This window comes from Anopheles funestus, chromosome 2RL (genome assembly GCF_943734845.2).
Source record: "Anopheles funestus chromosome 2RL, idAnoFuneDA-416_04, whole genome shotgun sequence".
Taxonomy (NCBI): Eukaryota; Metazoa; Arthropoda; class Insecta; order Diptera; family Culicidae; genus Anopheles; species Anopheles funestus.
This window is the reverse complement of record NC_064598.1, coordinates 89,076,986-89,092,921: the sequence shown is the minus strand read 5'-3', so window position 1 is coordinate 89,092,921 and position 15,936 is coordinate 89,076,986. Positions and strand designations below refer to the sequence as shown.

Genomic DNA, 15,936 nt, shown 5'->3' with positions numbered 1-15,936 from the left:
ATATTGAGTTTGCTGTAAAATTTTGCACACATTAGAGGCAGTAGGCGATCAGTTTTGGAGCGTTCCCCGATGGAGACATTCGTGTATCAGATGAGGAAATCTGGCGTCAAGTTTTCCTCCTGCACGTGAAGCGTGTGGCTGGTGGCGAAATGAAACTGTACCCATGTGTCTATTTGCTAACCTTTCCCGCGTCTGCACGTCAGGTCATGTCAGGGCAGGCAATCAAGCAAACAAAGAACCAAGAGTCACGGAGAAACGGAGCAGTTTGTAGTTGCAGCTGAATTTTTATGTATCGATTGAATATGCAAATCGTCGACTCGCTGTTAAGACGAAATCAAACATCGAATCAGAAGCGGAGAAAATGATCAGATCGGTGTCCGATTCCGAGTGGGCAAAAAAGGGTCGTTGATTGTGCGCTTGTTGTTAGTTGTTACAGCACCTTGCGCAATAGGCAACGTCTACACGAGCAAATCTCGCTTCCTACCCGCTGTGTCTGTGTATACGTCCCTGTCAAGATCATTAACCGATCAGAGCGTTAAGATCGCGAGCAGATCGGAGATCACCTCTTGTCGGGTCTAATTTTGTAGCAGAAATATATCTAATTGCACAATTTTTTGTGATCGTGTTGAAGGAGTGTCTAAATCCGTCCCTGTGTTTTGCCCACGAATTCTGGTGTCGTTTAGTTTGGTTGGCGTAACCCCGTGTCGAGTAGCGTACTGTGCATATCGGAATCACTGGACACACCACCGTGCACTGGGACAGCACTGTGATCAGGTTCACGTTGAAGTGGACGTCGATCCTACTAGCATGCTAGGAAAGCGTTCGAATCACTCGTAGGTATTGAGGTTAGCACATGTTCGATTGCTCCATATTTAGAGAGTTACGTTTTTCTCGTTTCCCGCTCTCGTGTAAGCATCGTATCGAATCACGAGGAAAAAGGAAGCCACCGTGCTATCCAGGTAGAGCGCGTCCGGTGGCATCCGGTTGCTCATCTGCAACTGGATCCCCTCGATATGGCAGTCTACCGGATCGGGACGTGAAAAAACTTTGCTGGTTTCCCAACATCCAGAGCTGTGGTTTCCGCATGCCTACAGTTTTTCCTTCTGTCATCGGTCCGAAACGGTACGGTTTTGGAAAAGGGACGAGTGTTTCACTTTTCGTTCGATCATCGCGGAGTGCAGAGCAAGTGGCGCACAATCACTAATGCAGCGGGAAGCACAGAGGATGAGACATCAATACGGTACGATACGATTTCCGCAGTATCGCCACACACGCCCATAAGCGGACGAAGACGACCTTGATGCAACGCTGCAAGATATATTTCTCCCTGCAAAACGGGTGACAAGAGTGCAGTTCCTCATTTACTGCAAACCCTTCTTGCCGGAAGGGACACAATCCCCCGTGGCAAAAAAATCACTGGAATGATTCTCATCTCGCTGTTCCATGTGCTGCCGGGTAGAATAAATTAATGTGCGCGACTCCATCACGATCGGCATCGCAGATCTGTATGTGTGGAGGTGGTTTAATTGTGTGAAACAAAGGGTTTGTTAGCCGGGCAACCTTGAACTGGGCCACTGGGCGTGCTAGAAACTGCTAACGCCTCGTTCAGCAAGCGATTCCACCAAACGGAGCAGCTTTTGGGTGTGTGTTGTGACGGATTAGAACGGCCGGGTATTGCCGCCCGTAACTCGCGAGTGGTTGTAAGGTTTTAAATCTCGCTTTGGTGCCACTTTCGAACGTCCCGTAAAACTGGAATGGTTGAAATATTAACGATGGTGGTTTGCTTGTGTCACTGACATCCGTCTTAATATTCATTACCAAGGTTTATAGCATTAGCAATACAGTCGGTGTTGGTGGTCGTCTAAGTTTCGGCGAACACTGGACGTCATAAGCCGAGAACTGCGTACGTATAAATCTCATTAGCTTAAGAATATGTTATGTTCTCTTCCTGGACATCTGATAGCGTTATGGAACGATTGTGGGAAGAGCTATAGAATAGCTGCAGGAACTGTATTCTCTGTGTCCAATAAAAGGCACCATCACACCATAGTTACGTGGCTAAATTTACACACAAAGTAAGGATACATTAGGCCGAAAGGCTAGTTGTTCCCACAGCTATTGTCTGTCACGGGAAGTGGTCGGTAAGTAATCGAAGCTGACCCTCGACTGGCAGAGTAAGTCGTCATCCATTCTTGGATGCGTCCAGATAGGTAGATAATTTCGTTGATGGAATCCCATAGATTAGAGAGTGAATTATGCGTTGGTATAAATCCGCTGTATTATGTTAAGCATTTTTCCTCCCGCCTTTTGACTGACTTTAAGTCATTTGAACTGTGAGACTACCTAATTGAGAGTAATTTATCTGTAGGTTGTTTTTGTTGTTGTATGATCGCGTCACACGCACATCACCTTCGGGTACATGGTGTGTTTGAATGTGAATTTGGCACGCATTTTATATGGCAAGTTTGTGAAGCAAGTTTGATGCGATGTTGCAAACAGTCACCAGCCGAATCATGTTACCAGCCCAACGTGATCCTCCCGGCGCGGCCTGGCAGCAATCGTAAATCTTTCCTTATGAGGCTGTGTATAATCAAAAACGGCATCGGTTGTGGTAGTGTAATGGGGAGATAGTATCCAATCTGCTAGAGGGGCATCATCCCCTGTATATCGCGTTTTGTTCGCACCTAACACACCGACCGGAATACCTGAGCAAAGTATATCCAATATCTTCTGAGCGTTAGTGCTGCACGTTACAAACAGCTACGGGCGGTGTTGTTGATCGATGAACGAACAGGCCCGTGCCAGTGTGGTGCGGTTGGTTTGGGTGTGCAGTTTCATATGCATCGAGTTTGCGGAACTTGTGTGCGCACAACAAAACACGTTCCATTTAAGCGATCATAAAGGTATAAAATGTTCCCGCGAACATGATGTTTGAGTGTGCTTCGCCGACCGGGGTGTGTGTGTGTGTGTGTGTACCCCTGAACCTGTGGGGCTTCAAGTTGCGATCAAAAAAGCACAACCTTTGGCCGAATGCGAATCACAAACCCAGCCACTGAAAGAAGAAGTTTTCGGTACACACGGGGTGTTTGTGGTTAGGAGGAATGAGATTGCGCTTATAAGGTGTAAAGGGCGCAGGGTACGGCAAAACAGGTTTGACCAGAAATCGGCGTTGTCTACCATCGAGATTGAACATTTTGCAGCGAAAAACGTAAGACATTCCACGACCGTTGGGTGAGAGGTGGACGGTGTTCTGGACGTGGCAAATTTGCAAGAAACGCAGCTTAGAAGTATTTTCACGTGTCCACAACGCGGTACAGTAACGAGGAAGTGGAAGACTGCTAGTTAAAGGTATGCATGCAGCAAGAGCACGTCACATGCACAGTTATGCGTTTGCCCATCGTCCTTGAGAGTTTTGTTGGACGAACAAAATGGGTGGAAATTAAGGAAAACCAGGTAGAACACAACTGTCAATCATGTGTACCGAGCGATCGGTGCGCATTGCGGGAGTCGGAAATGATTTCTTCATTGCAGTAAAATTCCCTCGGGTCATAAGTCCGGCATAGAGGATAGCATGACCGGTAAACATGCACACATTATACGGTGATATCCATCACTCATCGATCATCGATCGAATGGAATGTTTTTGTGTCGATGCTGCAAACATTTGTTGGAACACAAACTGGAAGCGAATAATGAAGTATTTCACCTGTGAGGTGTTTGATGTGTGTCTTCAGGTTGCATCTACACGTTGTGGGGACGTGACATTTGCCAGTATGTTTAACAATAGTACTTTTTCCATTTTATCTCTGGAGCTGGCGCGATTGATGGATGGATACATATTAGCTGTTTTTGCTACCGGATGTCACCTGTGTTGATGCCACCCCAATGATGGCAAGATCGTTTGCTTGAGGTGACTTTGGAGGAGTGGATCATAAATTAGCAGATACAGTAGTGTCTGCTCATACAAAGTATGAAGCAACGAGAATATCGTTGCCGTCAACTGTTGATTTTTATGGTTCAACGGTGGGAAGGATTTTTGTACCACGAAGTTGTCCACGATGGACGTGTACTCCACAGTATAGTTCGTATTTTAACCGGGCATATGGTCATAATTTATCTCGTTTAATGTAGTGCCGCCTAGTAAACGTAGTTAGCACAGTAAGCTTTTAATGTTTGTTTTATGTTTTACCAACAAAACAAATGATGTCCGTAACTTCAAGTTGAGTGGATCAGTTCATGGATGTCAAGGACATTAAGCATCCATAGGTTTGATAGGTATGTGAGCATCTTTCAGAGCTAAATTTGTATGACAAGTTGTAAATCAGACATTTCTTCAGACGCTATGGCTTCAGCTTAATTGCTGATAGGTTAGGAGTCAACAAAGATAGTGACGAAAAAATCTTTCTGGTTGGGTACTTAACAACCTCAAGAAATGCACCCAAATGTTGAATAGACAAGTGCATACAGAAATAAGACATTGAAATCGTGACAACTCATGTACACAATTCCTCTAACAGCTCACCATAAATGTGTAAACGTTAAGGTTTGTATGGAATCTTGCACCGACCACCGTAATGTTCCATTCTTTAGTGCAACGAACACACGATCAGTACGGTTGCAATCAAAATGGCGGCCACTTTTTCGCACGCTGCGCACGTACTCATACGTCCGGTTAGGCAGCTGAACTTAGCGCGATCGCTTTCGTTTTGCTGCACGGGCTATAACTCAAGGAGAGGTGCACCGTCGTCCGGTGGTGCAAAGAGGTGATGCAGACTAGTTGGTCCCTAGTGTGCAGAAAAGTTGGTCACTCGCGCACACTTGGTTGTCCCTCCCTCCCTCCCTCCGCTGGTTGAAGAAGTGCGGACAAGATTAAGCCTACATGGACCGGACTACCGTTCCATTCCGATAAGGTGTCCTCCCTCTTCCCACCAAACACGGTGCCGGGTGAAGTGTGCACAGTCCGATTTATATTGCACTGCTGGCCGGAGTCACTTTCCGGTGGCCTGATCTGGCCGGCATCAGTTAAAGTCGTTGGGCAAACGCGCCGGGTTGGAAGGTTGTTTTTTTTCGGTGGTCGATGTGTCGATTGGTGGTGTCTCGTCATGTCTTGCTATAATTTGGTACGCGCGGGCGTTACGACTGGTTGCACCGAAGCAGATGTGCGTATGTGGGTCTTCAGACTATTGCGGTTTGCCAAAGCGGTGGGTGGTACGCGGTACGCGGGACTGGAGTGAAACTGAGTTTTTTTTTTGGAAAGTGGACTCTACCGAAACATTGGCTCCTGTGTCTTGTTTACTTTCGAAAGGCAACGGTTGCGTCGTCTGTCATCACGTTTCCCAGCACCGGATTAAAGGGAGAGAGTGTGTGTGTGTCTGGATAAGGCATCAAAATATATCAACAAGTATATTTTTCATACTGCCCGCTTTAGTTTTGTTTACAGAAAAATGCACCGTATTTTTTTCGTCCGGTTTATAGTTGGGGTTCTTTTATCCACCAAAAGCACCAACTGTTTTGCATCCGTCATCCGACAATTCGACTGGAAGTGGACATAAATTCAGTGCAACAATGTTGCAACGATATCTTTACATCCTGGAATAATGAAATAATTCGCTGTTTTCCCTCTTTTTTCTCTCTTTTTTTTATTATAGGTAAGTACTGGAGACTGAAGTTTGAAGTTGCCAACCCGTTTAGAGGATCGTTACGTGATCGACACTTTTAAGTGAAGCAACTGAATCGATTCCCCACGACTAGAATATAAACTTTGGAGACACAATTAGTGGAGGACTAAAGGGAAGGAAGCATGTAAAAGAAAGTGGATTACTCGGCATTATTTGCTGTACCAAATAAGGAAGCATCGTGAAAACAGCGTATCAGGAGCACAACCACTCGGCAATGGTTCTCGTCGACAGAGAGATAGTTTGCCTAGTTATCGAGGTTCGGATTGCGTAACTGCCTACCCTGTAACGTCAACGGTGCCATTTGTACTCGTGATCGGATCCAGATCGGCTACCATGGTGGGCTATCAGAGCCGGTGAAGATCGTTTCCGAAAGGACCCTTTGTATGGTGTCATGGTTTTATGATTGTGTTCCTTCCGCATTTCTACTCGCCGTGCACCGTGTGCTTCGAGATGGATGCGATAGGAGATCGCGATAAGCAGTGGAAACAATAAAATCATTATCCTATCATCAGCGGTGGCGGATCGATAGTGGGACCACCACTTCTCCTCAGCCTAATGTCGAACATTTTCTAAATGTTTGTTCCCATGTTTTACAACAACGTGTTGTTCCCTCCGTGATCGACCCCTTGCTTGAGGGGGTACTAGTAAACTAGTTTGTGACGCTTAATTCTACCATGTTCAATCGATTGCGAGTGAACCACTGGTGTTGTTTCATACGGGGAACGATCAATATCGTACCATTAAATGGATCACAGCAAAATGCGGATTCGATTGTTTGTCGCTAACGAACCCACCGCGAGGTGTCGTTCGTCTACTCAGCATGGCGAGACACTAATCCACCCTTGCATTCCCATCCTTCTGATATCCCTCCGTTAAGGGGTGGAGAAGGAACTGCTGCACAAAATGCATACACACTTTCACCCGGGTTTTGCGGACGCGCGAAAGCATAGCGTGAACAAACACAAAAAAATGAAACGATATAGAATTGGAGAGCGAAAAAAAAACGGCACACACTAGTGTACACGGTGTGTCCTCCTCCACAATGATATGATGTCAGCGCCACCCACCTGATCCCTCCCAGCCTGGGTGGAAAAATGGAAAATGGAAGATTTTGTACGATTGTTGTTGTGGCGCGTGCAAAATAATAATAAACGCCTCACGGCACACAAATCGCGCGGTCGTGAAACCGGATTAGAAACAACACGAACCACGGATGGCACACGCGTTTCGGGCCGAGTGCACTTGTTTCTATATGCACCAGAGGATGTTTTTATTGAAATGCAGATGCGACGGGTCTGCATAAAAGCGGGAGGGTTTGTATCGGCCAGAGGGTGATCGGGAATCAGGTAGCAGGTAGCGAGCCCTGTAGCTAGTGTACGAAGAAAGTTCAAGGGAAAGGAAACGGTCGCTTGTGCATGGTGATCATTGTGTTTTTTTTCTTCTACTGCTGGAGGGATGGTTGCGCAGGGAGAAAAATTCATGGCCAGGTTTGCAACATGACCTGACTTGACTCATCGTATGCAAATTGATGGCACAGGGGTTTTTTTCTAATGCGTTGCGAGATGTAAAGTGAATGAGTAAGACGTTTTGTGTTGATTAATGTATTAGTAGACAGTTCACAGGCAAGTGTCGATAGAACGATTGCACCATAAGCTTATAATGTACCAGCTTGTGTAAGCGTTAAATTCGCTAGCGCAATTGTGTTGTTATCTGACGTCGCTGTCGATGGTAGATTCATTCCTTCCTGATGATGTAATGCCAATGCAAATCCCGTCAACCGTCCCGAATGGATGGAGCGTTGAGAAGCGGTGACAATATCGGTGGACAAATCTGGTACCCGTTAACGGACTAGGCTAGATATTTCTATAGTACACTCACTCGCAACAGTAGCGCGTTTATGTCACCGTCACCACAGGGCCCATCAGTTGCTGGCTATCAATTAGCATCCCTCCCGGAATGAAGGTAAAAAAGCGAACAGACACACACACACACACACACTGAGTAATGGTTGGAAAAATAATTTTACACGAAAAAGTCGACGGTAATTAACTTACCACCGGTTTGCTTCTTGTGTGAAGAGGGAGAACGTTGGCATCACACAAACACTGCCAAACAAGTTACGAGTGCAGCATAGCGCGTCGTAATTGATGGAAAACTGTTAATTACACCGCGTATGTCGCTCCACACGGACGCAGTTTTGGTAGAAAATCATGAAAGTCGAACCCTGGTCGGTGCGGTTTCCAAAGGCCGAGTAACGCTGATTGATTTGGAACCTGCGGGTGACCATGGGTCATGATGAGGTTTGGGTAACTCTCGATTTCGTTCGGTTCACGCAAAAGCCCTTCAAATGAGTTTGTTTCGGGCGTCATACTGTTTGACTGAAGATGTTGATGAAAAATGATTCCGAATAGAATTTGGGTCAGTAATAGTGACTGTGCACGATCCACTTAATGCTAAAGATGACCCAGAAATAGAAAGGATCGTGATTATGACGTAGAGTCCGCTCAGATGCTACAAACACTCAAGATTTTCTGGAGCATCAGGTTGTTTACATTACACAGGATTACCATCATCATAATCCGACCAGTCAGGTTGCGCAGACGGTTCGTGTGTTCCGGGTTCTGTTTCGTGGGATGTTTTGCATTAACGCCACCAGACGACTGAAGGTGACAAGATTAATGGCAAACATTCCGACACCGATACCCGGAGTGAGGATTTGGCAAATGTAGCAGAAAATTGTATCCAATGATGGATGGGCTAGAGTTAGTGTGTCGTGTATCGGAATGTCGGAGTTGTAGGATTTATGATCGTGAACAGCCAGACGACGCTAGAGGATCGTTTAGCACAGGCGAGTGTGTGCCGCATATGGACGCAGTTATTGATTACCATGCTGACCTTTGTGCGCCGATGTGTAAGAGCGTGATAGAAATTGAGCCATTATATTTCACAATTCATGCTCAAAAGTATCTCCTGGCGCACATGTTGCAAACTCTACACCTTGCTGTATTTCGTTAAATTGTGCTGCTGTGGATATGACGAATTGATGCCTGCTTCTGTATTGAACACTTGTGGTTGTGCTGAAATCACAATAAATCTATTGGCGCATGATGTCATGTGCCTGTTGTGTTTGGTTGCTCACGGATATGGGTCGACCTAGAACCGTGCTAAACACACTGCTCGGACACAACGAATGAAAACGGCGCGATGCATTTAAATGTGTTTTAAAGCGCCTGTGTACGACTTTTAGACATAGTGGAAGTGACCGGTGGCGTTGGAGAAAACGTACTTTCATCATTCGATCAGGTTTTGCTGGAGTTTTGCATATAGTCAGTTTGATTCGATGGTCATCACATCGTAGTGGCAGGTGAATCCATCCTACTGTGACCTTTTCGTGACAGTATGATGACATCGGCGGGAACTGACCGTGCTGGCGCTGTTTGCAAAACCGAACCAAAGAGAGAGGGGTCATGTCATCGAAGATGACAGTTGACAGTGGCGCAGTTGCACTCCGAGTACTGCAGTTTGATTGAATCGGATAAGAAGCAATGGTGTCCCATTTCCGATGGTAGTACATTAAGGCCGCTATACCGCCACACACGGAGCGGGTAGTGTGTGTGTCTGCGTAGGAGAGATATGTAATGAAATAAAGAAAAAGTCTCTCCAACACTTCGACCTAGCAGTACCTAATGGCGATGGGGCGCAAGACTGGCGGCAAACAATGGAACATACCCCCAACGAGAACACTAATGTGGTATGGCTTTTATTGCTTCATTAGAGAGTCGTAACTGGTTGTGAATGTGATGAAGATGGTGCACCCTCTTTAGGCCTAACGTTTGACGTGGTGGGGTGGCATGAGCGTTTTGCGTATGATTTTGCAAGACCACGCCGAATCGGGCATTGAGGAAAACGCAAGAGATACGGCGGTGCGTATCTTGTTGATGAGACGATTAGGTTGAACTTTGTAGTTTTGTGCTGTGTTTTCGTTACTTCTGCTTTGTTTTCGATGTTGCGCAACGCGTGCATTTTCTGCGCGCAGGGTGGCAATAGCTCAAGCCAAGCCGAGAGGCTTATTTGTCAGATGGGTGAGGATTTGTGTACAATTTTTCTTCGTCAGAAGCTACTTTCCATTGTGTTTGCGCACCGTACGGCTTTGTATGCATGCGTGAGCTGAAGATACGCTGGCTACCTGGGGGAGTAAACGTACTGAACGTTAGGGGAGTAGTAATTAAGGTTCTGCAGTTTCCATTCGTACTTATAGTTTGCATGAAGGCAAATGCGCTTGTCTCTGCACTGTCCAGTGTGCATGTTTGATACGTGGAATGGCGTGTTATGGTCTGGTCTATGTAAAACGTGTCCAAGATCTTCACGGTGGGGACCACACCGTACTGGAAGCTACTAATTGCGGACATTATCATCCCGATCATCATCGTCAATCGTGTACATATCGGTAAGATATGTGCATTTCTTGTTGTACTGGTGCACTCTCGCTGGGTCTCTCGGGCTGAGGGCAGAAAAACCAGCCCAACATACCACCGTAGATTCATCGGTTTATCGGACGGGTATTTGCGTTCGCAGACAGCTGATTGCTGCAGCAACCATGCATGGCCCATTACGCTAATTAGTTTATTGACTTCGACGCGACAACGTCATCATGCATGTGTATGTGTGTTGTCAATGTTGGGTCGACTGCGGGATGTGCATTTCACTCGATTTTCCTTTCTTTTCCATCCGCTGTCGTGTGCTGAGAGTGAAAATTTTACGGCGACAGTGAAAACTGTCACCTTAGGTTAAGCGCTTAGAGAGTGGATGATTAGCATAAGCTAGGTACATATCGCTCAGTTTGTTCCACTACTTACATATGGCTCTGAGATATGGACTCTGTCCAAAAATAATGAAAAACCTGTTAGTCGTGAGAGGAAAGAGTGGAAGAGATTCTGAAGATCATGTAGAAGGACGGATGACCTCATCATAGACTTGTTAGATTTCGGTGAGCTAGTCATGTCATTAGAATGATGCCGTACAACCAAAAGTCATTTCAGGTCGTCTAAACGGGCAGGAGAAGGCATTACCGAAAGTGGATCCAAGAAGTCGGACATAATAGACCTGTAGTAGTTGATGACTTTGTCGGTCTAGGTCTGTAACAATTTGATCTTGACTCAAATTATCCAAAAATCACAACACATTCAGACTACATTCTCCAATATATGGTACGAGCACGGTCCTCTTGAAATTTGAACTCAAAACAGGCTCGATTTGATCCTCTATTTGATTGATCACACCATTTTATTTGACAACCAAACCATTCATCGTTCAAATAAAAGGTCCGATTGGTTTTTGCGATTTCCAAATTAAAGATTACAACTCTTACTTCGTCTACTGCTGTGTCTACTCACGCACTATTTATGTGTAGTCTTAATCTTTCCCTCCAAGACGTATTCACTTTCATTTCGTTTCTTGCGCCATTCGGAAAATAAGCACCGTACGAGGACAGATGCAAGACAAGTGTCAACTTCAATTAAAACCTCTTTTTATCCGATAACAGACTGCGTGGTTGGTACGCTTTCCGTCAACGGTTAATTCCGGTAGCAAGTGCCCGATGTACTCGCCCGGTGCTTAACCATCTCCATCTATCGTAGATACATATCTCTCTCCTGCGCGTAGTATCTTGCTGCTGTGGGTTTTTACATGAAGTTTAGGAAAATTTGTGCTACACCTTTTCAATTGCACTGCCTGGAAGTTGTCATATTACGATCTCTAATTAAATTTACGTTTACAGTGACAGATTGTGGGCACTGGACGAAGTTTCCGTGCTACCTGATCATGTCAACTCACCGCCTTGGGGGTAAGAGGCGAAACTAGACTCTAGTGTGCTCGTTTTTCTACTTCCTTTGCATACAGGAGCTTTTGGGGGAAGGGTTTCAGATGATCAGAATACGAAAAAGCCATATTTGCAGGAGGCGTCCGTGTATGCGTCGTTATTTATCGATCATAGATGATATAAATAGATCGCATGCTATCTCTGGTTGGCGAAAGTACCTCAAATCTCCGTCGGACACCGTTCGCCCTGTTCGCGGGTGTGGGGTGGTAACGTTGGTCTCTAAATAGCAATCAAATTGTCTCAATTAATCATAGTTAATTGTTTTTGCCGCCTTCAGGTTGGTTGGTTAGTACGCATATACTTTTTTCCGGCAGTGCGAGTTTTCTTCCATTTTAGTTTGTGCAGGAGAAGAAAACATTTCCTTCTGTGAAATCAAGGAAGCGAACTCCTGCTTCGAAGTTAAGGTTGGTGCTTGCCAAACAGCCCAAGCCTGATTTATCGTTCACCTCTCGGTCGTGGCAAACACGGGTCTGAGATCTGTCGTATTTGGCTCCTGTTGTGGCCGTTTTATTGCATATCATCGCCCATCGGTGCACTCCTCGCTTGCTTCGTTTTGCTCAAGGCATGAGGGCACGTGCAGCCTCCCCCGGAAAGGCACAAACGTACCGTGCTTTGTCCGCTTTTCCACACCCGGTTGAACTGCTGACGCAAAAACGCATAGGTAGGCGTCTAACGCGGATCGGTTTATTTATTTTTCATAATTATATGTACTGTTTGTAACCCGCACGAGTGACGGCTGACGATGGCCGAGGCTGCGTATGCTGCAATTGAGTTTTGCAAACGCTAAATCCGCTTCTTGCACACCTTTTCGCCGACGGGAAGGAGTGATAGGGGATTGTTTTGTAAGAAGAAAATGCGTGCCAAGTTGTCCCGCCGCGGAAGATGTCGATCAAATCGGCAGTAGAATGCAAAGAGGCGTACTAGCCGGGGACCCATTGTGAAGAGTCGGTCCCACCGCAGAGGGAAGTTTTGCTGTACAGCAAATGAAAAACCTCAAGGGCTCTTTGTTTGATTGGCGGTTTTGATTGGAACGTACCGGAAACGGGTAAGTAATCCGATACACACACGTACGTGGCGTTGCGGGCTGTAAGATGGAGTGTGTCGCCATCGTTCATCTCGCGGAATGGAAGTTGAATGTGGATTGAAAAGTGTGTCAAAGATGAAATTGCCATTGCTCTGGCATGTGGCGCCCTCTAGGCGACTCGGGGACAATCTCCCCAAAAAGGGCGGGTTCACTCTAATGCAAGAAATTGGAATAAACTGCGACGGTGAGCTTGCTTTAGGATACTTGCACGGGTCATCATCGTTGTTGGAGGTATGATGGCGTAAGTAAAATTTATAAGCGACGAAGAAAGAAGCCAATTTAATGTAGTTTTTACCCTCTTTCAGTTCCAGTTCCGTCCATCGGATCGCTTTGTCGATACGCGAGGGGCAACTGCCTGCCTTTATGCACGCTATCAACAAAACCGAATACCACGTCGTCACTTTTGCTGCACGTTACGGTTGGGGATGTTTTGTTAAGGAGATCCGTTCGAAGCTACCCCCTACGCTGTGCCGATTTGCGGAAATATGTTACACCCGGCTAAGCACCGACCGGAGTGTAATTGTGTGTAAGGCAATGCTGAAACTATGCAATGGCTTACAAATCTTCACGATGGGGCATAGAAAACATGGGGCGGGCGCCTTCTAGAGCGCAACGAGACCGGCAACGGTTGGTCATCGAATGGCGAAAGTGACATAACCTGATGGTTTTTGGTTTTTGTTTTTAGTCGGTGCCCATATTCACGTGTGAACATTCAAAGCAACATCCTTTAGGGTGATATGATATACGCAATCAGCGTTGTGCGTTCAAGTGAGCGATATGATTTAGGCACTTGAGAGGCCTTTAGGATGAGGCCTATCAGGAGACGTTAACAATTGCGAAAAAATAGGTTAAAAACGCATAACGATCAGGCCCGTTTGTATGGCGTTATCCAACAGTTTGCAATTGTTTTTTTTTTTGGTTCGTATGTTTCTCGATCGATTATTTGCTAACGAATTTAACCATTCACCCTCCCTCACAAACAATTATGCTCGCAATCTATACCCTTAACGATCGGTTATCGATTATGAGGAAAGAAAGAAAAACAACGCCCAGCGTGCCCAGCTGAAGAAGCAAATTGATTTTGCATCGTTTTCTTCGCATTTGGTTTGTGTGTCTATGGAACAATAAGCATTGCAGTGTGGTGCCCTCTTTCATAGAGGCTAGATATGACTCCCTCTTAGTAGACTTTTTTTCCTACTCTCTACCGTAAGATGATTTTGAGTTGAAAATTACCGACTGACCTGAACGTCGATGTGGCGTGAGGAGATGGCGATGTAGAAAAGTAAGCAAAGGACCCCCGGACCAAAACTTTATTGCTTAAATAACAGCCCCTACAGAGAGTGGTCCGGCAGGGATGCCGGAGAAGGTAGCAAACCCCGCGTAGGCTGACCACTGCTTATGGGATAATTGTAATAGCCTAATGATTTTGAACATTTATAATCATTGGCTCAATTTTTAAGCCACCCGATTGCCGTATCTCTCGGTTCAGGTCAGCGTTTGTTCGGTGCCTTCCATGAGAGTAGGTGAACTGTTGGCTTACGGTACCGGACTCGGCTACGCAAAAAAAGGTCTACAATAAAAAAAGAAGGCCACCTTTGGCCATGAAGTTTTCTTTTCTTCTGCCCAAAAGCGCACCGAATCCGTCACCCTTCCCTTCGAAAAGGTACCTTCGGTGTTTTAGGGTTTTGCGTTCTCCGGTGGACATTTTGAAAACCGTATTTGCATACCTTTTGTTCATCGCTCTGTGGCACTCTGCGGTGTGTTCGATCTCCTTAAAGAAGGGTACCGAAGGTTTTGCTTTCGGTTGGTTCAATTTCAATTTGCTTTGGCGTTATGTAAACAAAATGCCGTATGCCGGACCGGGAATCGGTGCTTTTGGTGCGTTTAATTTGTGTTTTTTTTTCACTTCTCCCCTCGTTCCGTTTCATTTCGCTGTAGTACGTGCCTGCACGAGGTCTGATGTTTGCTATATCGGTGGGAAAAAAGTGACCCACGAGGATACCGTTATGTTAATTAAACATTCACTAAACCGATTGAAGTTGATCTCGGTGCTTGGGGGTTAGTTTTCTTGTGATGCGTTTTCAATCGTCACTAGGTTGGAAGGATGGAACAGATATTCAAGCAATAAGATTTAATGTTTTTTTCTGCATGTTTTTCGTTGTATTGAGATTTTTTTAATGCAAGACCATAAACCTTTTAGGGAGACTCAAGATCTTTGTTGTAGGTCTCGTCATCGCGAAGACTATAAACCAAGGATAAAGATGTTTACTAGCTAGAACTAGAACTTTACTAGCAGATCACGAGAAACTTTGAAAATTTAAAGAGTTTATATAATTTCCAGTAACTATAACCAACTTGTGTTTATTATTTGAAATGAATTCACTAATTAAATTAAGAATTAACTTAGATCATTGAAAAATTAATGTCTAATTTGGCAAAAATATATCAATCAAACCAAAACTTTGCTTCAAAAGTTTAAACTATAAACCCAATCCATCAAAACCAAAAGCTTCTCCAATGCCAAACGTATGGTGGAAAAATTATGACGTGTTATGATTGCAGTCCGTCACCCTTCGTGAAGCGCCTCACATTAGCTCATAGGCCCACTGAACATGGTCGATGAAGACACCAGGCTCATTCCATCAGGCTTAACACGCGAACCATTTCGGGCTCGGTAAGCAACAATAGAGGAGATAGCAACAGTAAACTCCATTGGTGAGCCTAGGAGGTCTCCATTAGTGGAGCTACATGGGAGAAGTAGACTGGTAGGCAAACACACACATATCGACCTCGAGCATAACGTTGCATAAGGGTCTTAACAATTGTTGCCTATCAGTCTCCCTTTGTTTTTTTTGTTGGTATCTCAAGCTTCTTCACCTTTCTAGCGTGCGATACCAACCTGCTTGTAGACAATGTGGGAGATGTCATGGCATAGTGTACGCACCCCGGGCTTATGCATATGACGGTAACGTTTGCTCCATGTACTCCCGATATCATCGATCAGTTCGATCGTTTTTCGAGGTTCAGCTTGTCCTTAGGTGTAGGAGTGCGAGGGTAATGGCCTCGCGTTACACTAAAAATTATCAAACTGGAAAAGTGAGCTCTAAACGGTGGCCAAACACGCACCGCTCCGCGCGTTTCGATATTACCCCTCGCGCTGGACACGCTTGCTTGATGTTGTTGAGTCCGAAATGGCTCATTGAACTGTTTTATGGTTGTTTATGGGTCGGTTGCATTTATTGATACTTATGAACAATTTCCGGTTAGTGGGGTTGAATGTTTGGTGGATGACAAAA

At 45.4% G+C, this 15,936-nt stretch overlaps 1 protein-coding gene across 5 annotated transcripts in view; it reads left to right on the top strand.

Moving 5' to 3' along the window:
• LOC125762152 (lateral signaling target protein 2 homolog) overlaps positions 1–15,936 on the top strand; it is a 46,754-nt gene that overhangs the window by 20,229 nt on the left and 10,589 nt on the right. Inside the window, exon 4 of one of the 5 annotated variants that reach the window (XM_049423976.1) lies at positions 5,649–9,046. The exons of the other annotated variants lie outside the window; for them this stretch is intronic. Coding sequence (XP_049279933.1) covers positions 5,649–5,666 — 18 coding nt within the window. The 3' untranslated portion in view covers positions 5,667–9,046. Of the gene's footprint in view, positions 1–5,648; positions 9,047–15,936 lie in introns of those variants that run through there. 5 annotated transcript variants of the gene reach the window in all.